Source organism: Sarcophilus harrisii, chromosome 2 (genome assembly GCF_902635505.1).
Source record: "Sarcophilus harrisii chromosome 2, mSarHar1.11, whole genome shotgun sequence".
Taxonomy (NCBI): Eukaryota; Metazoa; Chordata; class Mammalia; order Dasyuromorphia; family Dasyuridae; genus Sarcophilus; species Sarcophilus harrisii.
The window spans coordinates 283463962-283491874 of NC_045427.1; the positions used below are offsets into that span (position 1 = coordinate 283463962).

A 27913-nucleotide genomic window follows, 5' to 3' on the forward strand; every position below is an offset into this window, starting at 1 on the left:
CAAGATTCTTCAACGCTCAGGCCGGCTTTCCATGGATATCTATCCCCGCAACTCTTTAGAGCTCTGGGTCCTTCCTTACCTAGCTCTTCTGACATCATTCCTCCTCTCCTTCCCTCCCCCACACAGCATCTTTAGAAAAAAAAAGATGGAGGAGAGCTTTTAAGATTAATAAAAAATAATAATATCGGTAGCTCACATTTGGGGAGCGCATCCAGGTTTCACCAGTACTTTCTTCACAATTACCAATACTCCCATTTCACAGATAGGGAACCCAAAGACTCTAGAGAGGCCCGCGGAATGATTTGCCCAGGTTCAACATCAAATTCAATTCAATAAAGATTTATTTAATGTATAGACACACTGAGAAAGATGAAAAAGTTAAGACAAGACCCACTTATTAACTTCCATGTTGCAGAAGAGGAGACTGGGGTACAAATGAGCTAAATGATTTGCACAAGTTGAAGATAAGGAAATTGGATAGCAGAGAAATGAGATGACTGACCAGGATCACTTAACAATAGCTAGCTAGCATTTATGTAGAGCTTTACTTTACCCATGGTATCTCATTTGATCCCCACAATAACCCAGTGAATTGTATTATCATCTCCATATTCTTACCCTTATTTTACAAATGGGGAAATTGAGGTACACAGCTACTAAGTATCAATGCCGAGATTCGAGACGAGAGCCTCTCTTAAATGTAGACAGCCTCATCAGCTTATCCCCTCCCTAAGTGTCCCGCCGCACTGGAGCATGGCCGCCCACGTCTCCAGGCCTCTCCGGGCTGTCCTCAATACGGAGTTTCAAGTTTCTCTTCACTCACTCACCATCGACAGAACCCGCGTCCAGGGCGTCTTGAGAACCGCCCTCCCTGCTCCCCGCCCTCAATCCTCCTTATGCCCCCCCCAACACAGAAAGGATGGAGGGAAGGAAAAGTGTGTAGGGGGGGGTAGAGGAGGGGGGGAGAATGAGGGGGCAGAAATTTGCCGGGAAATGATGGTATTTTATTAGCTGTCTTTTTTGTGATGGTCCCCATGGTAACAATTTGTGATGGCAAAGAATGTGGGAACAGGGGGCCCGACGCCTGATTGGGAGTCTTTGTATTTGCAGAGTGGCTCCTGATTGGCCGGAGAAGTCCCCCAGCTCGAAGGAGTTGATATTCATTCAGACTACTCAAGTGCCGCTAAACTGCTTCTAAACACTCCTAGCCGCTGGTTGCTCCTCCAAAGGTTGGTCGTGTATAACCTGCATAACAAGATTAGCCCGCCGCCCGGTCCCTCCTCAGCAGCATACAGTAACAGTCAATATTTGGGAGGCAGCTTGGCCCACAGTGGGCTGGCTGAAGGAAAGGGAGGGAAAGAAGGAGGGAGGGAGGGAGGAAAGGAGAGAGGGGAGGGGGATGAGTGCCTGCATGCGTGTGTTTGGGATGGAGGGTATTTGGGCGGTTGTGAAGGCATGAAATTGCTGCAGATGTTTTACCGAGTTCACTGTTACCTATGTAACCAGATGAGCTGGGAACAGAGCACTGCCCTCCCTAACTCAGAGGCAACGTAGTAGAGAGAAACTTTTCAGGATGAGAGAGGATAGGAAGAGGAGGATATGGGGGGGGGGGAATTGGGGGAGTTATTGGCGGTTATAAGTAGAAAGTGAGGGGATGTTAGGAAGATATGGAAGAAAATAATGGGGTTGGGGTGAGTGGGCAAGGGAGAAGGAATGGGTCTTGGGGGAGTGAGGGGGTTGTAGTGAGCTGGGAGTGGAAGAATAAGTGGATATAAAGGGGATACAGAAAGAAAAAGAAGCTGTTGTGAATGGAGAATAAGTTTGGGCTGTATTGAGAAAAGTGAGAGAAAGATGGAGACTGTTGTGGGGTAGGAGAAAAATAATTGGTGTATTGTAAGAGGGTTTGAGAATCAGAGGGAGATGTGAAGGGAAGGAATGGGGTAGTTCCTGAAAGAGAAAATTGAGGTGAAGTGAAGGAGATTGAAAAGAGAATAGTGAGGAGGGTGCACTGCTTTTAAAAGCCAGGATAAATTCTAAATGTTGCAGTTGCCAGTGCTAATGAAAGAAAGTTTGCTGGTTAGGCATTTAGGTGCTAGCCCACCAGGGAAGTCGGCAAGTGTGTATGGTGGGTGGGCGACTGCCAGAGGTAGCAAAATGCATCTCGGTGTCTGGTTTGTCATGTGCTTCCCACAGTTATCAGTGTCCCTATTTTGTTTTGTTTTGTTTTTCCTGAAAGTAGACAATACATGTAAAGCACTTTGCAAACTTAAAAAATCTATATAAATGCCAACTTCTGCTTATCCTTGTTATTATTGTTATTATCCTTTTTGTTAGGTCTGCCATTTGTCCATCTACTAAGCTGTGGGCCAGAGAATAGAAGCTCTTCATGGAAATCTCCGGGCGGCGCACCCAGGGAGATGGCATCCGACAGTGAAGTGAAGATGCTACTCAATTTTGTGAACCTGGCCTCCAGTGACATCAAAGCTGCTCTGGACAAATCTGCCCCTTGCCGACGCTCTGTAGATCACAGAAAGTATTTGCAGAAACAGCTCAAGAGATTTTCTCAGAAATATTCCCGGCTGCCAAGATGCTATCCCAATAGATCTGGGGAATCTCATCCAAAAAGGGGGCCTGAGGATGGCCGTTGCCGGACCCCCTCTAATGGTAGCACTGAGAAGGGCCCAGGAAATCCAGAAATGGAAGAGAATTTTCCTGAAGAGCAGGCCCTTCAAGAGCAAATCCCAGAGGCCTCCAGGCCAGACCAAGTCCCCATGAGGAAAAGACAACTGCCTGCTTCCTTCTGGGAAGAACCCCGACCTGCCCAAAGCTATTCTGGAGGATTAGATGGGCTCCCAGTTCATAGGGAGGTCCCTGCCTATGAGGGGAAAAAAAGCAAAAAGAGACTTGAGACCTTGGGTTCAGAGACTGCACCTGTACCTGCTTCTCCCAGGGCAGAGAAGGAATCCCCTAAGGTCCCTTCAGCCTCCCTCATGGGCCGAATGAGTGCCTGGAGTTGTTGTCCATTCCAGTACCATGGACAACCCATCTACCAGAGCCCAGGAGGTCTGCCTCAGTCTCCTGTGCCAAGTCTGGGGCTTTGGAGAAAAAGTCCATCTTCCCCCGGGGAGATAGGTCATTTCTGCAAGGAACCTGGTAGTCCAAGCCAGAAAGTTTACAGACCAGTGGTCTTGAAACCCATCCCCACAAAGCCAGGGGTTCCTCCTCCCATTTTTAATGTTTTCAGCTATATCTAGCCCCAGGTGAGTGTCCCTTGGAAAGCACTGACCACCGTGATCTAATGAAGATCCTGCCTGGGCTCCTGGATTCCTGGAAAGGAAGCTTCCCACCATCCCCTGCAGGGGAGATGCCCCCCCTGGAAAGGCCATGAGGAACATTGAGTGGATGACTTCTGCAATATTCAAGAAAAGCACATTCAGAGGCCTACTGAGGGTATTTAAGATAATTATTGTCATGAGAGGGAATGGGGAGACGGGAGGATAAGGGAGGGGGTTAAGACTATTTTCCCAGACAGCATCAGTGAGATTTGGAGCCAGGATCAATAAGCCTCTCATCAACCAGTCAGCATGTCCGAAGACAATTGTGAACCAGATCTATACTGTAAACAGCTGTTCTAGCATTTGGGGGGTGGGAGGGGGTGCGGAAGGGAGGGGGGGCTAACTTTTATCTGATAGGTGCTCAGGAAGCAACATTCATTTCATTTGGCAAGAAATGTGTAAGCCAATCAGTTTTTTTCCTTCCTTGTAAATATTAAGAGGGTTAAAAAAATAAAGCAAAGTAATTTTTTTTTAGTTTCTACTTCTCAGATCTTTTTAAATTGAATACCAATTCTGTTATATACTTAGTTTCATTCTCTGGTCCTTAGTTTCTTCATCTTTAAAATGATCAGGTTGAACTAGGTGATTCTCAAAAGTTCAGCTCTTGACTTCACAAGCTTAATTATGATGCATCATTATCAGAAAAGCCAATCAAAACAAAAAAACCCTATTCTATCTATACCCCCCCCCATATCATCCCTAAGAGGTCTAAAAGCAGGTCAGTTTATTGACTGAATAATAGGGCCAAAAATCAGAGTATGGGAAATTAGGTAGGCAAATCTAGGTTAAATACAATCCCTAATGTTTGCTTTTAAAGTAGAAAAGAATGGGAAATATTAGGCAAATCTAGGTAAGGATAGTCCCTGATGAGTTTGGGTAAAGTGGAAAAGAAAGCAGCACTCAGCCTGTTTCTATGGTGCTTTAGTATGAAGCTTAGTTATTTGAAAAAGCTCTAGAGAATGATGTGTTCTGCTCTTTGAAAAGATACTCAGGACTAAGGCTGTATCCACACTATTATAGTTAAGCATTTGCCAGTTGGGGACAAAAAGAAACAATCCAACTGGAGTTTGGCACCATGAAAACAAAATAACTATTCAGTCAATTAAATTTTTCATCTTTTAAAGTAAAAGGCAGTGTTTAGCAGTGCCTCCTTTTGCAAAATGAAGTAGAGAATTGGGACAATGGCCTAGATTATTTAGGGTACCAAATTAATTTTAGCCTGAAATATTCAGATAATTAAGATACTCTTGTTAAATATGAGGTCTTAATTTCATTGCCAAGATGACTAAAATGTCAACAATCAACAAATGTCATCTACATATCAGGCGAGACAGGGGACAAAGCATCCACCTTGGAAGAAGCATCAGGCTAGGAATTGGAATCCCTATGGTCTAGTTCTGCCATTGCCACTAACTTGTCATAACACTTTGAGCAAATCAAACTGTTTAGGGCTCAGTTTCTTCCTGTCAAATGAGAGGGATGGACAAGTTGATCAAGATTTGAAAATGATTGTGTTGGAGAAAGAAGTGGATTGAACAGGGTTGGGGGAAAAAGTTGTTTTTGGAGGAATGATATGGACTGAGACAAAGAGAAGGCTGAAAAAGGAATAAACTTAAGGGCAGTGAAATGAAGTGATGCCCAAAGCTGTTACTGACATTTTGGAAACAGGTTGTAAAAAAGATTTTAGCACCTGAGGATGATAGATCATACTGATTAAGGTACATTAATTGCAATAAGTGTAAAGCCCTATAAAAACAAAAATCCACTCTCTAAGGAAAAAGTAAACGGTGAAGAAATGTGTTTGGATGACTGTTCCTGTGGAAAAAAGATTTGCGGATTTTGATGTGTTGATTTAATATACATCAATAGCATGTAATTATAGACTGTATTAAGAGGGATATAGTAGTTTCCTTAATGGAGTGAGGGAAAGGGAGGGGATTGATGATTCTCTGCTGGTCACATTACATCTGTTTGATTTTGAATGCCACATTTTAGGAATGACATTGACATGTCAGAGTGCTTCCAGAAGAATTAAGATGTATGGGAAATTAATATACTTTGAAAACCTTAAAAAGCTGCTACTCTTACTGCTGCTACCACCAGTGCCATTACCAGTATTAGTACTACTACTGTAAGGGTTCTATAATGTGATTTAGTCATAATAGCTGTGTAATTGGGGCAGCTAAGTGGCAAAGTAGATTGAGTGCTAGGCATATAATCAAGAAGACCTGAGTTCGAACATAACCCCACATGCTTCCTAGCTATGTGACTTCAGAAAGGGTTATCTCTTGTTAGCCTCAATTTCTTCATCTGTAAAATGGGGTAATGATGGTACCTACCTTCCTAAAATTTATTGAGGGTAAAATGAGATACTAGTTAGAAAGCACTTAGCACAGTACCTGCACATCTTACTGTATTATAATAACTAGATATTAGAATAATACTTGCTCTTCTTGGCTCTCAGTTTCTCCACCTGAAAAGAGAGGCTAATGATAACTTATTATTTTCTGCCCCTGATGAGTAGTAGTAGTAATAGTAGTAGTAAAATCAGAAATAGAACTGAGCTCTAGACTAACTGCAAGTTCTTTTATCGTAGGATTCTGTAGTCTGTTATGGGAATATTTGCACAGAAGGAATGTCTGTAGAAGGCTGATAGTCTTATATAATTCCCTTGGCAGTTTCCATTGTCAAAAGTGGAAACAAGCATTTATTAAGGTGAAGTACTAAGGTGAAGTAGTAAGGTGAAGTACACCTAATATGTACTAGGCACTCTGCTAAATGCTTTAAAATTATCTCATTAGATACAACAGTTCTGTGAATTGGGTACTATTATTATCCCTATTTTATAGATGAGAAAACTGAGGTAAGCAGAAATGAAATGACTTGCCAGTGTCACACAACTAATAACTATCTGAAGCCAAATTTGAACTCTCTTATTTCTTACTCCATAACAGACCCATAATAGACAATATAGTTGAGTGGTACACAGACTTCAGTTTCCACATACATTGACTTGTCAATTCTCCTATCACCCCATCTCTCACTTCTGCCAGTTCTCTCCATTCAAATAACCACCAACCAAGTTTAGACCTCCCATAGCCCCTGATCTGGAAAGGATAATGCCCCCAAAACAGGATTTGATAATGGTTGTGCTAGGGGCTGGAATGTCAGATCTGGAATAAAAAAAGAACCGTTTTCTTTGCCTCAGTTTCCTGTAAAATGATCTGGAGAAAAAATTTGGCAAATCCACTTCAATACCTTTGCCAAGAAAACCTTAAATGGGGTCATGAAGAGTCGGACTCAACTGCAACAAGGCAACAACAATGCTCATGCTTCACCTGGATAAATCTACTTCAATTAACCTTTCATCAAGTTGCTTTTAAATAAACTTTTTATCTTTTGAAGTTCTTTCCAAGATTTGTAATTTTTCAAATATTATAAAAATAAATCTGCCTTTCTAGAACCTAAATTGCTGCCTGATTAAACAGGCAGCTTCTTTCCTTCCTTCATCCTTTTCCTCCCTTCCTCTCTTCTTCCCTCCCTTCCTTGATTCATTCTTTTTCTTTCCTTCCTTCCTTCCTTCCTTTCCCTCATCCTTTTTCTTCCCTCTCTCCCTCCCTTCCTTCCTTCCTTTTCTTTTCTCCTCCTTTTCCATTTTCTTTCTTTTTCTTCCATTCTTCCTTCTTTTTTCTTTTTTCCTTTCTTTCAGAATGTTTAATCATTATTAAACATTCTTTCAATCCTTTTTTAAAACAGAATTATAGAGCTGAGACAAATTCAGTGACTATATATCCCCAAAGCTCTTCCTTTTCACTACTAAGAATAAATTATTTGGCATTTTTAAAAAAAAATCACTACATTTCAAACAAGGGAATCCATTCTATTTTACTCTAATTCCGGTGTTTTCCATTCAATAAGGGCAAGCTAAAATTGCATATGACCAGTGTTCACTAACCACTGAAGAAAATTAATATTAAGTTGTACTATTTAATAGTCAATATTATTCTGTGATCCATTCTTTCATTCATTTTGTGAGACCCCAATTCTGAAGTTTCAAATGGTTTGATTTAGTAATGTGATTATACTCAGCCTCAAAGGCTCTCAAGAGCCCTAAATGCTTTTTGTCTTGTAGACAGAGAACCAGCTTGAGTGAAGTTCTTCCTAGGGGACAAGTGTCTTGTTCTTACTTTCTAGTCAAAATTAGGGGTGACTTGGTCTACATGGGAAAGACCAAACTGGGGGAATCGATTTGATGTGATTTTTGTTTTTCTAGCCAAGATTGCTAGAGATAGATTGGTTTCCTAAAACAACTAACATTCTTTGGGTGTGATCAGAAATGCCTTTCTACCTCAACACCAATAAGTTCACTTGTTTCTTTGAAAGATTATAAGGCCCCTCAAAAGGCAATTCTCCTTTTGACTGTATATTTCCTATTCTACTTTTGGCTGTATATTTCCAATTACTTACCATAGTGCCTGGCACATAATAAGTTCTTAATATTGATTGATTGTTTGAATGACCTATCAAATGGTGGTAGTGACATTTGTACTGGCTGCCTTATAGATCAATTGTAAGGAAAGCACTCATTTTTTTTAAGCCTTGAGAAGTTACAGAAATATCACATGGTAGTAGCAATCAAGCTTCGCTCTAAAAATCTTTCATCCTAGGACTTCTGGACTTTTACAGGGAGACGTTAATTTTTGTATAACATTTGATTGTCTTACTTATTCCTCTAGCAGCTTCCATAAGTGGATAAGTAGAGGAAGTATATTAAGAAGAATAGCTGACATTTATATAGATCTTTAAAGTTTTTAAAGAACTTACAAATATGAACAACCCTGGTTATAGGGGTTATTCTTACACCATTTTACAGACAAAAAAATTAAGGGAGAGATTAAGTAACTTGCATGAAATATTTGCTAATATAAGTACCTTGAGACAGGACTCAGACTCAGATCTTCCTGACACCAAATCCAGTGTTCTACCCACTATCACATCTTGCTACTGATATAATAGAAAAGAGTTATTTCAGATTCCTCTTTTTCTAATCTAGATTAGTGGATTCAGAATTGAATCCAGGCTCTGTTATGTACCACCTAAGACCTTAAATAAGACACTTAAATTCTGTGGTTCTCATTTTCTTCCTCAGTAAAATGTTTAAGTTGCATTAGATTCTGTTTAAGTTCCCAATGCTCTAAATGATATCATGATATTCTTATGATCAGTACAGCTAGATGGTATAATGGATAGAATATTGGCCCTGAAATTAGGAAGACTTGAGTTTAAATCTGACCTCAGAAATTTACTAGCTGTGGGACCTTGGGCAAGTCACTTAACTCAGTTTCCTCATCCATAAAATGAGCTAGAGGAAGTAATGGCAAATTACTCCTATATCTTTGCCAATAAAATCCCAAATAGGGTCACAAAGAGTTGGACGCAAATGAAAATTGGCTCAATGATGGCAACTCTATGATCACTTAATACTAAAACCAAAAGAAGTGTTTCAAAGCAGTACTATTAGTCTATTGTCCAAATTCATGGCATTATGAACATACTTATAAATCATGTGGGAGGAGGTTATGAAATTTTGAAGAGATTTAGAGTATCTCCAAAAGTGCATCACTCTCCTACCCCAAAAGTGAGGCTGATCCTCTCTTTAGCATATAAAAAGTAGAGTAGTCTTAAAATTCACATGGCTAATGTAATATTGTATGCTCACTCAAAGTCTCATACAATTACCACTAATTAAATCCCTGATTTTTATAGTACTATAGTATATATAGCTCTTTCCAATGGTTCATATAGCTCAGATTGCTGCAGGACTAGGAAAATGACCCTTCCACAAAGAGAGCCCTCTGAGCACCTGTAACTTTAGAGGGTCTAGGACTTCATTTTCTTCCTCAAAGATATGATGACAAAGTTAACTCTCATGACTAGTAACAGCAAGAGTCAGCATGATATAATGGAAAGAAGGCTGACTTTGCAATCAGGTGACCAGGGTTCAAATCTTGGATGTTCTTTGGGTTTGGGCAAGTCACTTAATGGCTATGTTGCTTCAGTTTATTCATCTACCTAATGAGAAAATAGGACACTATGATCCCTAAGATACCTTCTAGTTATAAATCTCAGGTTGCTAGGTTCTTCCTTATCTCCAGGAGAGATGATTTTAAAGCATATTGGGTTTCCTCATTTGTCAAATGAAACAATTGGATAAGAAATCCCTTTCACTCCAACATTTTATGATCACATGAGCAGAAGAAAATGATCAGAATGTAAGAAAATTTTCAAGACTATCTTTATCATCCCTTATCTCTATTTTCCCTGAAGGTAGGGGTGTAGGGGTGTGTGTGTGTGTGTGTGTGTGTGTGTGTGTGTGTGTGTATAAAGAAACACTGAAAAGTGGTAATGCTGCCTTCAGATTGGAGGGGTTTTTTTTCTAATCAATTTCTATTTAATTTTATAAAAAATACAACTTTTACCTAACTCGGTATACAAAACGTAAAACCAAAACTCTTTCAAATTTGAATTTAATCTAACAATTCACAAGGGAAAAAACCAAGTGGTTGAAAAAATGTCTATTAATGAAATTTTGTGCAGTCGGATAGACAATGTGTAGTATTTATCTGTCAGCAAACCCAAGATAGAAAACACAAATGGCTAATAAACTGAGCACAGAATTAAACAAGAGAGTGGATTGTCTTAAGGAAATTGCAAAACTTTAATGACTCCAAACTTTTCCCCCAAACAAAAGCCCATATTTTTAATAACAATATTCAATTGCCATTATTATATGGCTGCAAGATATGGAACATAACAGTCTCTAAAGATTTAAAATGAAGATACTACAAAAAGTGTCTATTCTGAAAAACTCCATAGTTCTAAGTGTATGCATGATTCAACAAAGTCTTCCTTCTCTCTCTCTGCTCACCAATATATCCCATAAGACAATTCTTGAGCTATCCCTTTCCTAAGTTCTGGGATCAGAACTGTTTACTTTCCTAATTGTTGTTGATAATGTTTTCTGTATAGCAAGGAGGGAAGTTAATTTCTTTAAGATACAGTTTTAGTGAAGTATGTTTTATAGGCAATGTTTTCTCATCTACAAGCTTCTGACACCCATTGGACAACTGATAAGTGTAATGGAATCCTAAAAATTAAATTTCATCATTTGGAAAATGTTGGTTTAGGAGTTAATTTTTAAATCTCTATTACTTAGACTGCACTTTCTACTCCAACTCTTTATGGGACTTCTGGCAAATCACCCTCTCTAAGGTCTCAGTTTCCTTATCTGAAAATAAGGGAACTGGGCTACATGATTCTAACGTCCCTTGCCACTAAAAGTTTCAAAACAAATACTTTATACATGCATTTAGTTTATGTTTTAATAGCAAGCATTATTAACCTATCACAGACTCAGTGTTTCTCTTCACAGACACACTACATTTCAGAGACTGCTAATATATCAGAGATATAAGAGATCTTAGAGGTAGAACATCTCTTTCATTTTACTGTTAAGGAAACAAGAGGTCTAAAGGAAAGAAGGGATTAGACTGAGGGCAAGTGAGTATTGCTAGTGAGAAGTTCCAAAACCTTGAACTTCTTGATATCTAAGCAAGTGCCCTTTCTGCAGTATCCCACTGCCCCTCATAACCGTTAATGTCCTTGTTTCCTTTCGTCTGACAACTTGGAAGAGTCTCATACAAATAAAACAAGAACTTACCTCTATGGTGTTATTACATAAAATCTATGCAAATACAAGCAATTTTAGGACAAAACAGAGCAAATAGCACTAGGGAGTGGAGCTCATCCATTCTTTGTGGGAATGAGCAAAGGTAGGGCTGATAAGGACACGTAACTGCAATGGACATGGGTGTCTCACCAACCAGTATATGTGTTGTGTGAGATCAGGAAGCTAGGGGACATAATAGATAAAGTGCTGGCATTGGAGTGAGAAAGAAGGGAGTTAGGATTCAATCTCAGATGCTTAAAAGCTGGGCAAGTTACTTAACTTCCCCCAGTCGGTTTTTCCCCCATTTGTAAAAGGGGTAATCATAGTAATTACTTCACAGAAGTGCTGTGAAGTTCAAATGAGTTAACATATAGAAAACATTTTGTAAACCTTAAAGCATTATTATCATTGTTAGAGCTCCAGGAAAGCCCTGTCATCATCACAGTACTTTTGCTTATAACATACACTAAGTGTTAAGTGTAAGCTTTCTTTTTTTTCCAGTGTCTTGACTCCTATAGAAAAGCAGATCTGTGGGAATGAAGACTTATGTATCTCTATGAATAAGATGACTCCCAAAGGTGACCTCGGTATGCAATCTGATCCTCATCATGTCTATAATGAATTGACATATTCCCCCGGTCTATAGATTATGGGAAACAAATCAAAAGGATAGATTTCTGTGTGAGGAACGGCAAATGGATGTTACTCATACGGCCAGAGTTGCTTTTGTGATGGTTTGTTGTGTGTCCTTAGTTCTCTTCGGAACAAAAATCAGTGACCAGAATGTTTCCTGCAGTAAACCCTGACTCCAATGATCAGGCTCCATTCTGACCCAGAAGTTTGATTCTAGCATCTAGTAACTAATTTTTTTTTATTCAAAGAAAGGTTCTGTAGGGTAAGAGGAGTGAAGCATTTGGAAGGGACAGTGAAGAACAACATCAATAAAAAATATATATATATATACAAAATAAAGTGTGGCCAGTGTAGCACGGATGGAGGGAAGGGAACGCTAACAACTGTCAGGTCTCATGTAGGAGACATCCATTGTATTTATCAAAACTTTGAGACAAAAATCTTATTACAGTCCCCAATCCTCAAACACAGTATGTTGAAAAGAAAACTGAGAAAGAAAAACAATTGAGTTCAGAAAAGGTAGAAAACAGGAGGCACAGGATATGAGATGGAAGGATTAAGTCTTGTCAGGGATTTATCTTTTAAAATGCTCTTGGATCTTTAAGTCCAGAGACATCACCGCACCATAACAAGGAGCCACTAGGTGGTGCTCAAAATGAAAGTAGAAGTGATCATCCAGTTTGGATTGGAGAAAAATGTGCCCGATTTAAAAGAAGCATATGTTGCAAAAGTTGGAAGGAATCACTCAGAGCATTAAGACCAACCCCTGATTTTTCAAAGGGACTTACTGATACCCAGAGCAGGAAATTATTTGCTCACACTCTCAGGGACATTGCAGAAAGAATTGCTACATAGAACATAAGGTTAGACCAGACACCTTAATGAAGTCCCTTTCTACTCTGAGATTTCATGATTCATGAAGTAAAAATTTAACAAAGAAATGAACCCAAGTTAATCTAAGGAAATCTGCTGAAATACTGTGAAAGGTTAACGGGTTATTCTATTCTATTCACAACTATATCACGGCATACCAGGCAAATTTTGCTTTTGTTTTTCTGTATTTCCTGGACTTCTTGAGATTCCTTTCATTTTGACTGCACTTCAAAGGCCTGTAAACTCTATAAAGTTGATAGGTTTTCTTTTATAACAGTTTCCCCTTATGCCAACAAAGTCTGGAATTAGTGATAAGTCGGTAAACCTATCTTCTAGTCTGGTCATGGCAGCATTTGTGTAAGTCCCTCTTGCTCCCTCCCCTCCTCCCCCAGCCCACCTAGCTTTGCTCTTACACTGCAGCCCCACCAAGGACAGAGTCCATGGGCGGGCCACAGTGATGCTGTAGCTGTGAACCTTGTGAGCCTGAGGGCAGTCCTGTCAGTTGGCCATCATCACTGGAAGCCTTCATCATCCTGGTACTTAATCACTGCTGTGTAAAATCTCAGGAGGAAACTCGTCTTCCTCCAATGCATGGCAGATTACTGAGAATTGTCATACTGCAGATATCTGATCAACCGGCCAGGGAGTGGCAAAGTGTCTATGAGTTTGATGCGGTATTTCCCAATGGCCTTTCGAACTCTCAGACGGCAGAGGTGAGCCAGGGGCCTTGGCGGCTCTAGAACAAAAGGAAAAATGGAAATCATGGAGTTAGTATTTGAAGGCTTGAGAACCTTAGACACACTCAGCTCTTACCTTTACCCAGAGATACTAGCCTGACCAATGGAGTCCCAGGTATTGAGAGCAGAAGGCTGGCTAGTTCTTAACAAAGTCAGATCAAACCTCTTTTACAGAGCACACTCTACATAAATGTTTGTTGTTTATCTTGAGCTCAGAGATCAACCCAACCCTACCTTCATATCTATTAGAATTACTCTTTCAAGAGTCCTGAATAATTAAGTAGTAGAGGATAAAAACTGTTTGTTGAAATGGAAAGAAGGCAAAGTTAAAATACTGGCCATGACACTTATCAAAAAGTGTTTTAACTTTGGTGAGCCTTATATTCCTCATCTATAAAATGGGCTATAAAGATACTTAACATTAGCTACCTCTGGGGATTATTTTGAAGGAAAGAACACTAAAGTTCTTTGTAAATGTCTTATGCTGCATGGTTTGGGCAAATCATTTTTTTTAATAAGAAAGTTTCCTCCTCGTTAAAATGAAAGGTTTGGACAAAATAATGTCAGAGGAGCCTTCCAGTTCTAACATTCTTTATTCTCTTTCTAATATTCTGTATGATCTAAGGTCTTCCTAGGAACCCATCACTTGGTCTTGTGTTTACTCGTATAGAGGATCTAAAGCTGTATCCAGCACATAGTAGGGACTCAATAAAAACTATTTTTTGATAGAGGTTTGAACCAAACTCAGCTTGGTCAGGGGTTGCCTTGGATGCTTTCTCCTTGTAACTATAACTACTATTGCAGAAATAGGTTGAAAGATTTAATGATAATAATTTGTTGATGAGTCATATTTTAACTCTTTGCGACCCTTTGTGACCCCAAGTATTAACTGCCCATGGAGTTTTCTTGAGAAACATACTGGAATTGGATAAACACATTTGCCATTTCCCTCTCTAGTGAATCATCTTTTGTCAGAACTCTTTCCTATTATCTGTATTATAGTAAGTAATTCTGCATGGCATAACTCATAGTTTTCACTGAATTATGCAAGCTCCTCCATCACAAAGCAGTAATCCAAGAGAGGGAATTAATAATAATAATAAAATATATTTTATATAGTGCATCAAGTGCTGGGTATTATGCTAAGCAAATATTAATATTACTTGATCCTCACAACAATTTGGGGGAGTAGGTAGAATCCATATTTTACAGTTGAGGAAATTGGGCTGACAAAGGTGAAATGACTTGCCAGAATCACAAGCCTGGACTTGAATTCAGATCCTTCTTATTCCAGGCCCAGTATTCTGTGTACTGCTTCATCTATATCCTTTTACATAGAAGCAGATGTTAGCTCATGTCCAGAAAAACCTTCTAATGGCATGGAGCAGAATACAGGCCAGTGTAGCTAGACTGTAGTGTACATGGAAGGAAATCACGTGTAACAAGCCTGAGTGAGCAGCTCTCCTGCTGGGAGTAGATCATCCCCATCGCTCATAAACACCTGCTTTTTCTTTGATGACAGCCCAGTCTTCGTAGCTCTCGATGTGCTCCTTCAGCCTAGCACACAGCTGCACATTCCCAACGTAATCCAGGAGAACATCAATGATGGGTCCCGCCCAGCGACTGACCTCGGGGGCAGAGATGATTTCACAGAACTGAAAGAAAAAACATAGGCAGTTCAGGATCTCAACCAATGATTTATTAATATTTCTCAATAATAATCCAAGGATCCTAAGAAGAGAGATTCTTAAATTACAACTCTACAACTATTTGCATATCAGGTATGATCTATGAAGCTATGAAGAAGGAAGCAGGAAAGAGCTTGGGACTTGGAGTTCAAATATCTATACTCAAGTCTAGACTATGCAATTTACTAGCCATATGATCCTGAGCAAGTTAATTCTTCATGTCTACCTGTTTTTTCTATAAAATGGGCATGCTGTTTCAGTATTTAACTCACAAGGTCCTTGTGAGGATCAAATGAGCTAATACAATATAATTCTCAGGAATCTAGATGGCACAGTGTATAAAACACTGGGATTGGAATCAAGAAGTCTCAACTTGAAGAGTTCAAATTCAGCCTCAGATATTTAGTAGCTGTGTGATCCTGGGCAAGCCACTTAATCCTGTTTACTTATCTGTAAATTTTCCCATTTGTAAAATGAACTGGAGAAGGAAAGCATAAATCACTCTAGTACCTTTGCTAAGAAAATCCCAAATTGGGTCATGAAGAATCATTACTTAACAAAAATAATAGTAACAAAAATGCTACACCAAATCCAATATTTAATTCTGGTCCAATCAGTGCAGGATTCTAGAAACAACTGGGGGGGGGGAGGGAGCAAAGTAAATAGCATGCTCAAATCCTGCCTTAGATATTTCCTGCCTGACCCTAGGGACAGCATCTCAACACTGACTGCCTCAGTTTCTTCAACTGTAAAATGGAATCATAATAGCAACTCCTTCATTATGTAAAAGGTTTTTGTACAATACCTGGAACACAATAGATGCTTAATAAATGAATATTTTCTTTCCTCTCTTTCTTCTTTCCTGCCTATATTTGTTCCTTTTAGGGCATGTTACAGAAGGACCTGGTAGCTTCTCTCTTTCGCTGGATCTCCAAGCAGAGAGTCATTTATTTCAAACTGCCACTTAATGCAGTAATTTTCTCAAAATCAGTATAACACCTCTGTTTAAAACCTTCCAGGGACAGTCAATTCATTACCTACCAAAGTACATCATCTTTGTATTTGAAGTATTACTACTTTTTCTGGTCATCCTTATATGACCTTATATTGGGTGACTCCCTTCCAGGAACCCACACAATAAATTATCCCAGTAAGTCAATGATTTAGTTCAAGAGAGATGAAGAATGTACGTTTTTCAGGATATGATGAATCTCATCAACTTTTGGAGAGTTGCCTCAGTTTTCCCATCTGTTTCTCCCCGGGGTAAGCTTTTAAATCACCCAAGATGATAAACCAGGGAAATAATTTAAGGAGCTAAAAGACATTTTAAATAGGGACATCAATCTCTACGACACGCTAAACAAAACTATAGAAACTGCCTTTTTTCCTTTCTAAGTTATTAGTCAAATTTCTCAGCTTGGCGATGTTCTAAAAGTCTTCTCAAGGGTAGCTTTCTCGGTCAGAAACTGCCAGCCTGTACGCATTGCTTCCTTCACTTTGGAACTGATATTAGTGCCCTCTAGTGGCACCAAATTAGTTACTGCTTAGTCTTATTTCTGACTTGGAGAATTGAGGGAATCTCAAGAACAGGGGTTCTTAATTTGGGATTCGTAAACCTGTGCTTTTATAAAATAGTTTGATTATTTTCTTTCAATATAATTGGTTTCAATCTGACATTATATATTTTATTTCTTGTGTTTGAAACCCTTTTGAGAAAGAGATCCAAGGTCATCGTGGTGTTAAGTCATTTTTTTAGTCCTCTCCCACTCTTTATGACCCCATTTAGGGTTTTCTTACCAAAGATACTGAAGTGATTTGCCATTTCCTTCTACAGATCATTTTACTGATAAGGAAACTTAGGCAGACAGCATTAAGACTTGAGCAGGATTATATAAGTATCTGAGGCTGGATTAGAACTCATGAATCAGAGGAGGCTTCCTGACTTCAGGCCCAGCACTTTATATACTTTGTCACTCAGTTACCCAGTCATTATCGTAGCTGGCTTTTAATAATACTTTACAAATAGTATCACAATTTATCCTCACCTATCCCTATGAGATAAGTACTATTATTTTATCCCTGTTTTACAGATGAGGAAACTGAGGCAGACAAAAATTAACTGACCTATCTAAAGTCACTTTGAAAATATTTGAGGCAGGTCATTTTGACTCTGGGTCCATTTCTCTATCTAGTGAATCATCTAGCTTGCTAATCTTTAATCAAAGGGGTTCATGTCACAAGAAAAGTCAAGAATCCCTGCCTTAGGGATTCAATCATCTATGAGCAAAACACAGATCAGATAAGATAGAAATCCCTAGGAAATTCATAATCTAGTTTATAAAATAACTATTAACTTAATTCTTATTTATTTTTACAAATCTACCTAAAAATGATACTTTCTCAAGTAAATCTTTCTGGATTCCCCTTGGAACTCACATAGTACTTGGCTTTGCATCTTTCTAATATACATTTTATATCATATTCTGCAATCTTTTTCATAAAGAGACAGGAAACTTCAGGGACAGAGAATTGTATAAGCAAAAGCACATGAGACTGTCTCTGCAAGAGGTAGAAAACATCTCATTTGAAGTAGACTTATGTCAAAGTATAAAAGGCTTGAATGCCAGACAGAGAGTGAACTTTTCTGGGTAGACAAAATAGAACAATGAATTATTTTGAAAAAAGGTGTCACATTACCACATCTATGAATAGTTAAGATTGTTTTATAATTGTAGTCAGGATGAATTGGAAAGGAGAAAGCTTTGAAGCAGAGATACCCGGAGCTCATTCAATTATTTCCCTGGTCCATCATCTGGGTGATTTAAAAGCCTATCTTAGACAGTCAACTCTACAAAAATTGATGAGACTCATCGTATCCTGCAAATGCACATTCCTCATCTCCCTTGAAGAGGAAGGCTATTACCTTAATTCTAGTGCTTTCTTTCTGTTAATTATTCCTATTTATCCTGCACACATTTTGCTTTGTATATACATATTTGCTTGTTGTCTCTCCATTCAACTCCATCAGGTCCAGAACTATTTTTTCCCTCTTTTTGTAGCCCCAGCACTGAATAAATGTTTATGGATTGGTGGATCATAACTATAGTTTAGGTAATTTATAATAAGAACTTGAATTGTCAGAGTAAGAAAAGTGGCAACAGATATGAGATATTGTTTAAGTGGAATTAATAGGACTTGATAATTGATGGCATATGAGAAATGAGAGAAAGGGCAAAGATAACCCCCCCAAGACCTAGTCCGACATTGCCCTAGTTGATTTAGCCACAAACCAATTTTGTCTTCAAAATAAATTGAACCATAGTGTTTGAAATTGAAAAAAAAATTTAGAGACCACTTTACCTAGTCCCTTCACTTTGCAATAACAGATACCCAAAGGGGTCTGTCTCTCTCTCCCTATTATATTTGAAATTCCATATGTGCGGGATGTGTATGTATCTGGATTCATCTTCAACAGCTTCCTCGATATCTAGTATCACTAGTATTTTGCATACAGTGGGAACGTAATAAATGTTTGAATAGAATTGACTAAAAATCTTGCAATTAAGAACCCATACATGACTAATGTAAAGTTGACCAGAACATTTCCAGACCAGGAAATGTTGGCTTCTGCCCTCATTGGGTCATATCCACAATTCCATACTCTCTTCTGGGCATCATATTTTAGGAAGGATATTGATGAATTGGATCACATACACAGCAGCTGAACTGAGGTGGGAAGGGCACTAGAGACTATCACATGAGAATCACATGAAAAAATTATGACCATTTAACCCAAATAAGGGAAAATTTGTTTTTGCTTTTTTTTTTTAAGGGGAGAGAGATAGAGAGCAACCATAATTTCTGTATTTGAATATTTAAAATATTCATAGGGAAGTTTTTGATCCTGAGACAAAAAATAAAAACATAGACAAAAATCACAGAAAGTCAAATTGGGCATTTAAATTTCCTGCTCTCTTTCTACCTTTCTAGTCTTCTTACATATTAAGACTCTTTATAATTCCATCATAATGGCTAGTCTGCATACATGATATTCCATTTCCCATCTTAAGCTTTTGTCTTTGCTGTTCTCTATGACTGTAATTTTATCTCTATCTTTCATAATTCCTGGTTTCCTTCAAGACTCAAGTCAAGTGCCATATTCTGCCGGAAACCTTTTCTGATCTATCCTCCTCTATCCTGGCTGCTAATGCTCTCTTCCATAAACTTCATTGTATTCATTTTGCATATGTTATGACTAGATGTGTATATTTACATGTTGTCTCTCCCCATTAGAATATAAGACCCTTGAGGGTAAGAACTGTTTCACTTTTATTTTTCTATTTCTAGGACTTACCACAGGACTTAGCACATAGTAGGTTCTTACTAAATGCCTACTGGTCAACTGAACATAAGGAAGAACTTTCCAACAATGGTAAATATATCCCAAGAACCGGAACAGCTTATCTTGAGGTCTTCAAGCAGAGGCTAGATCAGGGGTCCTCAAACTACAGCCCGTGGGCCAGATGCGGCAGCTGAGGACAATTATCCCCCTCACCCAGAGCGATGAAGTTTCTTTATTTAAAGGCCCACAAAACAAAGTTTTTGTTTTTACTATAGTCTGGCCCTCTAACAGTCTGAGGGACAGTGAACTGGCCCCCTATTTAAAAACTTTGAGGACCCCTAGGCTAGATAATCGTACTTTGGGGGTGTTATAGATGAGGTTCATTATTTGGGTAGAAATTGCACTCATTGATAACGGAGATCCTCTCCAGCTCTGGGGTTCTAGGACTCCATACCAGTCTTGGGTCTCTCTACCTACCTGGACAACAGTGGGTGATTTGTCCAAGGGCATCTCATTGAACCTGGTTGAAGTTGACTGTGTGACTGGGTGGGGGCCATTCCCATACTGACAGGTAAAGCAGGAGTCTCCATTACACCCTAGGTCCATGAGGAATTTCAGAAGGGAAAGACACTTCATGGAGAACATGATGGTGGCTGGGAAGGTGGTCGGGTGGCTGGAGATGTAGGCATCAATGTTGGCACCGTGGTCCAGCAGGAGCTCCATGGTCTTGAGGCAGCCGTGGCGAATGGAGATGAGCAGAGGGTTGATGATGTCCAGATTGGGGCTTGCTCCAGCATGTAGAAGCATTTCAGTAGCATAAATGTTATTATTGATAACAGCGAAGTACAGGGGAGTGCTCCGCCTGTCCTCATACAGCCGGGACCGCTCAGGGGAAAGGGTAGCATTGACATCGTAGCCAGCGTCTAAGAGTCCCTCCAGCACGTCATCATTATTCCTCTCAGCAGCCAGGTGAAGGGGGCTTATACCACTGCGCTTGACACGTGTACGGCTTGTCACAGGGAGCAGCATCTGAACAATCCTATGGAGCAAGACAGAGAGAAGTTAGGGGAAGGGCGGTGAGGTGGTACCCTGGAGAGAGCACCGGCCCTGGAGTCAGGGAGGACCTGAGCACAAATTTAGTCCCGGACTCTTACCAGTGCTGTGACCCTGGCAAGTCACCTAACCCCGTTTTACCTCTTCCCCCTAAAAAAGGAGTGCTTGATCATTTGGGGGCAGTTTAATAGTACAGTGGATAAAGCATCGTCTCTAAAGTCAGGAGAACCCGAGTTCAAATCAGGGCTCAGACATTTAACGTAAACTAGCTGTGTGACTCTTAGAAAGTCACTTAACCCCAATTGCCTCACAAAAAAAAAAGAAAGAAAGAAAAAGAAAGAAGAAGAAAGAAGAAGAAAAGGAGGAAGAGGAAGAAGAAGAAGAAAAGGAGGAGAAGGAAAGAAAGAAAGTAATTCTGTAATTAATTCAACCAGTGACTCTTAAGTGACTTTTCTGACCCTCAGTTTCCTTGTCTATAAAAATAGATGTTCAATGGACCTAGAGTCAGGAAAATTTCAGTTAAAATCCAGCTTCAGATACTTATTAAGTCCTAGGCAGGCAATTTTAATCTTTATTTACCTTAATTTTCCTCATCTGTAAAATGGGAATAATAATTATTGTGAGTTATTGTAAAAACTAAGTAAAATAATATTTTTGAAATGCTTATAGTAAGGTCTACATAAATATTAGTTATTGTTATTAACAAAAAATAGAATAGTGTCATATGTCCTTCCTAAAAGTATTGTTACAAGGATAAAAGGAGGAAATAAATAGATGAAAGTAGTCTGAAAAACATAAATAACTGTTTCAAGAAGATACTATTTTTTATCACAATCAATAATTGATGCAGTCAGATGGCATAGCATGTTAGGTCTGGAGTCAAGAAGAAATGATTTCAAATTCAGCAGACACTTACTAGTTATGACCTAGGCACAGCACATGACCTATGTCTGCCTCAATTTTCTCAATTGTAAAATTAAGATAACAGTACTGACTTCTCAGGGTTATTGTAATGATCAAATGATAATGTTTGTAAAGCATTTAGCAAATAATAGGTAATATATATATATATTAGTTATTCATACTAATTTAACAAACTTATTATGTTCCTGGTACCATGTAGGTACCCTGGGAGAAAAGTATGGGCTAAGAGAGACAAAAAGGTAGAAAATATAATCTTTGTCTTACAGGAAATTTCATTTTAGCTGGGGAGACATTTTCTCTGGAGTCAGAGGATGTTAGTTCCAATTCCAGCTCTGATGTTTTTAACCTGTGTAATTCTGGAAATATTATTTAATCTCTTTGAGCCTTGGCTTCCTTAGCTGTAAAGTGAGGAGATGGATCAGGAGTATGCTGAACTCTGCTAGTCAAATTTATATTTTGAGTATTTATATCTAGGAATCAACCGACGCTGTAAATCAGGGCTTGACTAATTGTTTTGGTGATCAGCTAGGATCTAGATTTAAGATAATATTAATTTGTTGTCATTGTTTAGTCATGCAGGACTCTTTCTGACCTCATTTAGGGTTTTCTTGGCAAAGATGCTAGAGTAGTTAACCATTTCCTTCTCCTACTCATTGTAGGATGAAGAAACAGGGATAAACACAGTCAAGTGACTTGACTCAAGGTCACAAAGCTAGTAAATGCCTGAAACAGATTTGAACTCAGACTTTGCTGCCTTCAGAGCTGACATTGTGCCATCTAGTTGCCACTCACCTAACCTAGTGTAAATAATGCAGATTAAACTCTCAAATATTTTTAGAAAACTGTTTGTTAAACCTTTTACCAGCATACCACTATCTCTAGGCTATAATCTTAAAATAAATCCAGAAAAATTTAAGGAGTCATTCAGGATCAGTGAGCTGTTAGCATCAATGTCAGGTAGGCAGATTAAATAAACATAGAGATTAGTTTTATGGTATTCATATGATTTTGTAACATCAAAGCTAAGTTACCTAAACTTGCTGACTTCTAGTGATTTCACATTCTATGTTCTAAACGTTTTGTAAAAATACTGTCACAATTCTATACCACTTATATGAAAATTATGGAATATTACTGTTCTGTAAGAAATGACCAACAGGATGATTTCAGAAAGGCCTGGAGAGACTTACACGAACTGATGCTGAGTGAAATAAGCAGGACCAGGAGATCATTATATACTTCTACAACAATACTAGATGATGACCAGTTCTGATGGATCAGGCCATCCTCAGCAACGAGATCAACCAAATCATTTTTAATGGAGCAGTAATGAACTGAACTAGCTATACCCAGAAAAAGAACTCTGGGAGATGACTAAAAACCATTACATTGAATTCCCAATCCCTATATTTATGCACACCTGCATTTTTGATTTCCTTCACAAGCTAATTGTACAATAATTCAGAGTATGATTCTTTTTGTACAGCAAAATAATGTTTTGGTCATGTATACTTATTGTGTATCTAAGTTATATTTTAATATATTTAACATCTACTGGTCATCCTGCCATTTAGGGGAGGGGGTGGGGGGGTAAGAGGTGAAAAATTGGAACAAGAGGTTTGGCAATTGTTAATGCTGTAAAGTTACCCATGTATATATCCTGTAAATAAAAGGCTATTAAATAAAAAAAAAAAAAAAAAAAAAAAAACAATTCTATACCACTTAAGATTTACAAATTTCTTTCCCCCCTTACTTTGTAAGGTAGACAAGGCAAAAATAATTATCTCCAATGACTGAAAAATTACAGTATATGAGTTAAATAAAATGTCATTGCCTGCAAGAAATGTAAAAGGGACAGTTTCAGCAAAATTTGAGAAGACTTGTACAAAATGATACAGAATAAAATGAAAAGAACCAATGAAACAATTTACATAATAACAATATTATGAAAAAATAACTTTGAAAGGTCTAAGAACTCTGATCAATGAAGAGATCAGCCATGATTCCAAAGAATGGATGATGAAGTGTAACCCATTTCCTAACAGAGATTTGATAGACTCAAAAGGTAGCATAAGACAGACGTTTTGGGACATGATCAATATTGGTATTTGTTTTTCTTTATTCATATTTATTATGAAAATTTGATGCTTCTTTTTTCAATAGGGGTGAGAGAAAAAAATAAACACTTATTCACTTTTAAAAATTAATAATTATATCCATTTTAAAACCAAAACACTACATTTCAGGTTTACTTCAGCTTCCAAGGCTATTCCCTTTTGGTTCCAACTACATTGTGTCCTATATTCTAATTTATTCTGTATCCAAAAATCCTTTCATTTCTAATATTCTCTGGTACTGATACTTTTTTATAGGGCTTATCACAAGGGCAGATTTATAGGATTATAATCCTTTTTTTCTAAGTGTACTAGAATTTCAATTTGTTTTGAATGATTCTTAATGTTTCTCTCCAAGATAAGGCTTATCAGTTAATTTAGACTGAGAGGTGTAGTGTGTGAAAATAAGCTGATTTATCCATATAGGCAAAAATAATTATGTAAAATCCGAGATGATCTTATACATAGAAAAATCAGCTAGAAATATTGCTGGCTCTCCGAGTTGTCTGACTTTCCTTCCACCACTCATCCCTTTGGCTTATGACAGTAAAGTCCCTTTCAAAAGGCAAATATTATCTTGGAGGCCTAACAAAGGTACTACTGTTTGGGGGAGGGCAGTATTATATATGATTCTAGTATTTTCAGTCAGAGGAATCCAGTAGGAATTAGACCAAGAACATATGAACTTTATTGGGTGGGAAGGGAATCAAGACAGCTGGGGCCTAGTCCTCATTTTGTTGGAAGGTCACCATGTCTGACCCTTCATGTGACTCAGAAAGATAGAGTCAAGGAAAGAGTCAAATGCTTTGAAGAAAACTGAGTTTAAAGTACATTCAAAGAGAGAGGGTTATAACTGCATTGAAAGAAGGGAGGCAATACTCACAGGCAATGAATTTTTTTCAGAAATGGCAAGGTGGTAAGCAGAGAAAACTTTGAATCAGTGGTTCTCTTTGGACTTTTGTTTTTTTTCCTCAAAGAAAAGTTATAGGAACAAAGACCTTGAGCTGAAAGGGATTCCCAAGGTCATCTAATCTGACCTATCCAAATTTACAGATGAGAAAATAATGGCCCAGAAGGTTGAGCGATTTGTACGTGGTCCCACAAGTAAAAGTCCTCTGATTGAAAAAAAATCAATCTTTTTTTCAGTACTGGTAAAAATATAATTATGATTAATTTCTCCAGAGGAATAGCTCACAATAGACTTTTCCTAATGAGAGGTCAAACTATCTAACAGCAATGTCCAACATGGTGCTGAGTTTTGTCTTAGAAGGTAATGAGTTCCCCATGACTGGAAGTAATTAAGCAGAAGTCAAATTGTTATGTGTCAAGAATAATATAGAGAAAGTGGTTGCATTAAGCTGGAGGTTATACCAAATAACTTCTCTCATTATAAGATGTTATGGTTCTGCATCCTCCTTTTGCAGAGCTGAAAGACTGTGTGTGCAAGCTGGTTGCTATGTTGATTGGTTTTAACTGACTGCTTTTTTCCTCCTCTCTTTTTTATGCTTAATTAAAGGCAATGTAGTACTATGGAAAGAGAGCTAACCTTCAAGCTGGGCAACCTGGGTTCACATCTCCCCTCTAAGTGTGTGGCTTTTGGGAAGACTTATACAAACTGATGCAGAGTAAAACAACTTACATAATAATAATATTATGTAAAAATATAACTTTCAAAGATCTAGTTCATGACTGTGTGACCCTTTCCTGGTCATTTAACTTCTTAGTGTTTTAAATAATTTTCTAAGGCTATAAATTGTAGAGAAAGTGCTGAGTTCCCTATATCAATGGAATCACAAGGGCACTCCCTATTATTTTGTTTTGTTTTGTTTTATTCATGTCCAATTCTTGATGACCCAATTTGAGGTTTTATTGGTGAAGACACTAGAGTAATTTTGCTATTTCTTTCTCCAGCTCATTTTACAGATGAGGAAATTGAGGCAAAGTGGGTTAAGTGACTTGTTCAAAGTCACACACAGGTAGAAAGTATCCAAATTTGCACACACAAAAATGAGTCTTCCAGACTATAGGCATAGGAGATTGTCCACTGCATGGTCTGATGTTTAGAGATACATACTTTAAAATGAATATATAAGTGTTTAAGGCGGAAGGAGGAAGAAAGGAATATACTGAAAAAGGAAGATGACTCAAAGATAAGATTTTAAGATTCTGTGATTTTGAGATTACACAATTCTAGGAATCACAGTCTATAATTCTAGATTCTCTGCCGGTGGCTAACAGACAAGGGCCAGTTGAGGAATGCAGATTCAATTGCTGACCCTAATCTTCCCAGGTGACCACATCTTTTCACACATTTCAGTGGAGGGCAAGAACAGTTCATGGAGCAGATGCCCCGCAAACAGTTTCCCAGCTTACCCAAGTCCTGGCAAACTGAATTTTCTCTGGTCCCCTTGAAATCCGACACCATTAAGTCTCACACTATGATACCAGAAGAAAGTATTATTATTGGGATCTCAGGCTGTTGTTTCACAAATCAATCTTTAAAACCTACAAAGGAAATTTACCCACGCAGGGGGACTCATGGCCTTATAATTTCTGTTTGTGCAAACTCAGGAGGTTTGATCTAGACCCGCAAAGGTGGCGGTCAAAGGAAGAAGGACTGGGTGCTGTGGGCCTGGCCCTCAGCCATTCCTAACAAATGCTTTGTCATAGCCATAACATTCCCCAAGCACCCACTGCTCGGGGCCAGAGGGCTCTCTCTGTCCAGGCAGGGGTCAGCAGGGATCACAGGATCATAGAGACAGACCTGGAAGGCACCTTATAGACCATCAAATACAACCCCCTCACTTTGTAGAAGAGGAAACTGGGGCCAAAAAAGGAAACGACTTGCCAAGAATCAAATATCAGAGGTGGGATATAAGCTAAAATCTTTGTTGTTATTGTTCAGTTGTGAGTGACTATTGAGTAATTTTTCTCTTTATCATGCCATTTTGGGGTTTTCTTGGTAAACATACAGGAATGGCTTGTCATTTCTTTCTCCAATCTATTTCACAAATGAGGAAACTGAGGCAAACAGGATAAAGTGATTTGCCCAGGATTATATAGCTACTAAGCATAGATTTGAACTCAAGAAAATTAATCTTTCTGATTCTCAGTTTATTTCTCTATCCACTGCATCACCCAGATGCCCCAAGCTCTATCTGACTTAAAGTTCACTGTCCTATCCACAACCTCAGATTCAGAGCATTATTCAAGAGACCTGGAGTGTAATCCTATCTATTCCACTTAATAAGTCTGACCACTGACAAGTAGTTTCTCCGCATCTGAATCTTAGTTGGTTCTCTAAAGTTCTTGATGGTTCTCTGATATATGTGTGTGTGTGTATATTATACTATAGAATGTGATTCCTATGTATTATAGATAGTATAAGTATTATACTACTCCCCATTGTTCAGATGCAGAAACTGTGCATCAGAAAAAAAACATTTCACTCAGTTCCTTTCTCATCTTAGGAGAGAGGGAGGACACGTTGCTAGGGTTTTCAATTTTAAATGGGAGAATGACATTGAATATTCCTTGCAAACCTTCAGCATTTTTCCCCTCTAGGGAAAATAAAGCAAAAATAAAATTTCCCACTAGAAGCTTATCTGTATACAAAAAAATAATTGGTCCCTGAGCATTCTCCCAAGAAAATATTGCCTGTCCTTTTCTTAACCTCTAGAGATATGAGCAGGGAGTACACATGCCTTCCTTCTCTTTTTTTCTAATTTTCCATTTTTACTATTTGCTATTCGGAGTATTTGACAGTAAGTAATGTTTCTGTCTTTTATGGAAGGACCTCACTGGGCAACAATAGATGAAGGAAGCTGTGTATAAATTAATTTTTTATAAAATGATTCATATTGCAAGCATACTGGAGAAGCACCATGGAGATTTACAGAAACCCTGTGGAAAAACCTAGAAAGTAAAGAATGACCCTAATGAGTCTTTTGTGTGAATAAGGATTTTCATAAATCAATCTGTTTCAAGTAAGAAACACCAATAGGTGGAAACTGGGGAAACAGAACCAAAGAATGTAATAATAGGAAGATACCTTATAACAACAGAAAGATCAACAAGCATTTATTGCCTACTAAGTGTCTAACACTGTGCTAAGAGCTTTATAAATATCTCATTTGATCTCTGCTAAGATGAGAATCTTAGCTCAGGAAAGAGGCAAACACCATAGAAATGGAAAGGACACTTCCCTCAGCGAAAATATTGTGATTTTTATGTTATCCAGCCTTCATGATTTTGCTTCTGAAGGGACCTATAAGGGACATTCCTATAAAATTACACACTAAATTTGCGTACCTCCTGAGGGGTCACCATGGAGGATATCATTCCAAATACCAGAGCAGTTAATAATGATTGTCTACTTGGCCCAATGACCAGTCATTTCTAAAAAACATGTGGTGCTGGCTGCTTGGAAGATAGTGTGTTAACACTTCATTTCACACCAGTGAAATCAGGTCTGTACTTGACCTC

At 38.4% G+C, this 27913-nt stretch overlaps 2 protein-coding genes across 5 annotated transcripts in view; one reads left to right on the forward strand and one right to left on the reverse strand.

The window, feature by feature from the left end:
* The first annotated feature begins 1157 nt into the window (after positions 1–1157).
* FAM181A (family with sequence similarity 181 member A) lies at positions 1158–3859 on the forward strand. Its single transcript, XM_003756156.3, has 2 exons — positions 1158–1229; positions 2335–3859. The coding sequence occupies exon 2, from the start codon at positions 2418–2420 to the stop codon at positions 3252–3254; it is 837 nt and encodes a 278-aa protein (XP_003756204.1). The 5' UTR covers positions 1158–1229; positions 2335–2417; the 3' UTR covers positions 3255–3859.
* A 6297-nt stretch (positions 3860–10156) lies between these two features.
* The window catches only part of ASB2 (ankyrin repeat and SOCS box containing 2), an 84723-nt gene continuing 66966 nt past the window's right edge, over positions 10157–27913 (reverse strand). For all 4 annotated transcript variants that reach the window (XM_031952332.1, XM_003756158.3, XM_031952331.1 and 1 more), the window contains 3 exons: positions 19815–20376; positions 14809–14962; positions 10157–13306 (listed from right to left, as the gene is read on the reverse strand). In XM_031952332.1, the coding sequence (XP_031808192.1) occupies positions 13170–13306; positions 14809–14962; positions 19815–20376 (853 nt within the window). In that variant the 3' untranslated portion in view covers positions 10157–13169. The remainder of the gene's footprint in view (positions 13307–14808; positions 14963–19814; positions 20377–27913) is intronic.

Excerpts from the sequence above, each read along its gene's own strand:
- FAM181A (XM_003756156.3), top strand. The coding sequence starts at position 2,418 with ATGGCATCCGACAGTGAAGTGAAGATGCTACTCAATTTTGTGAACCTG.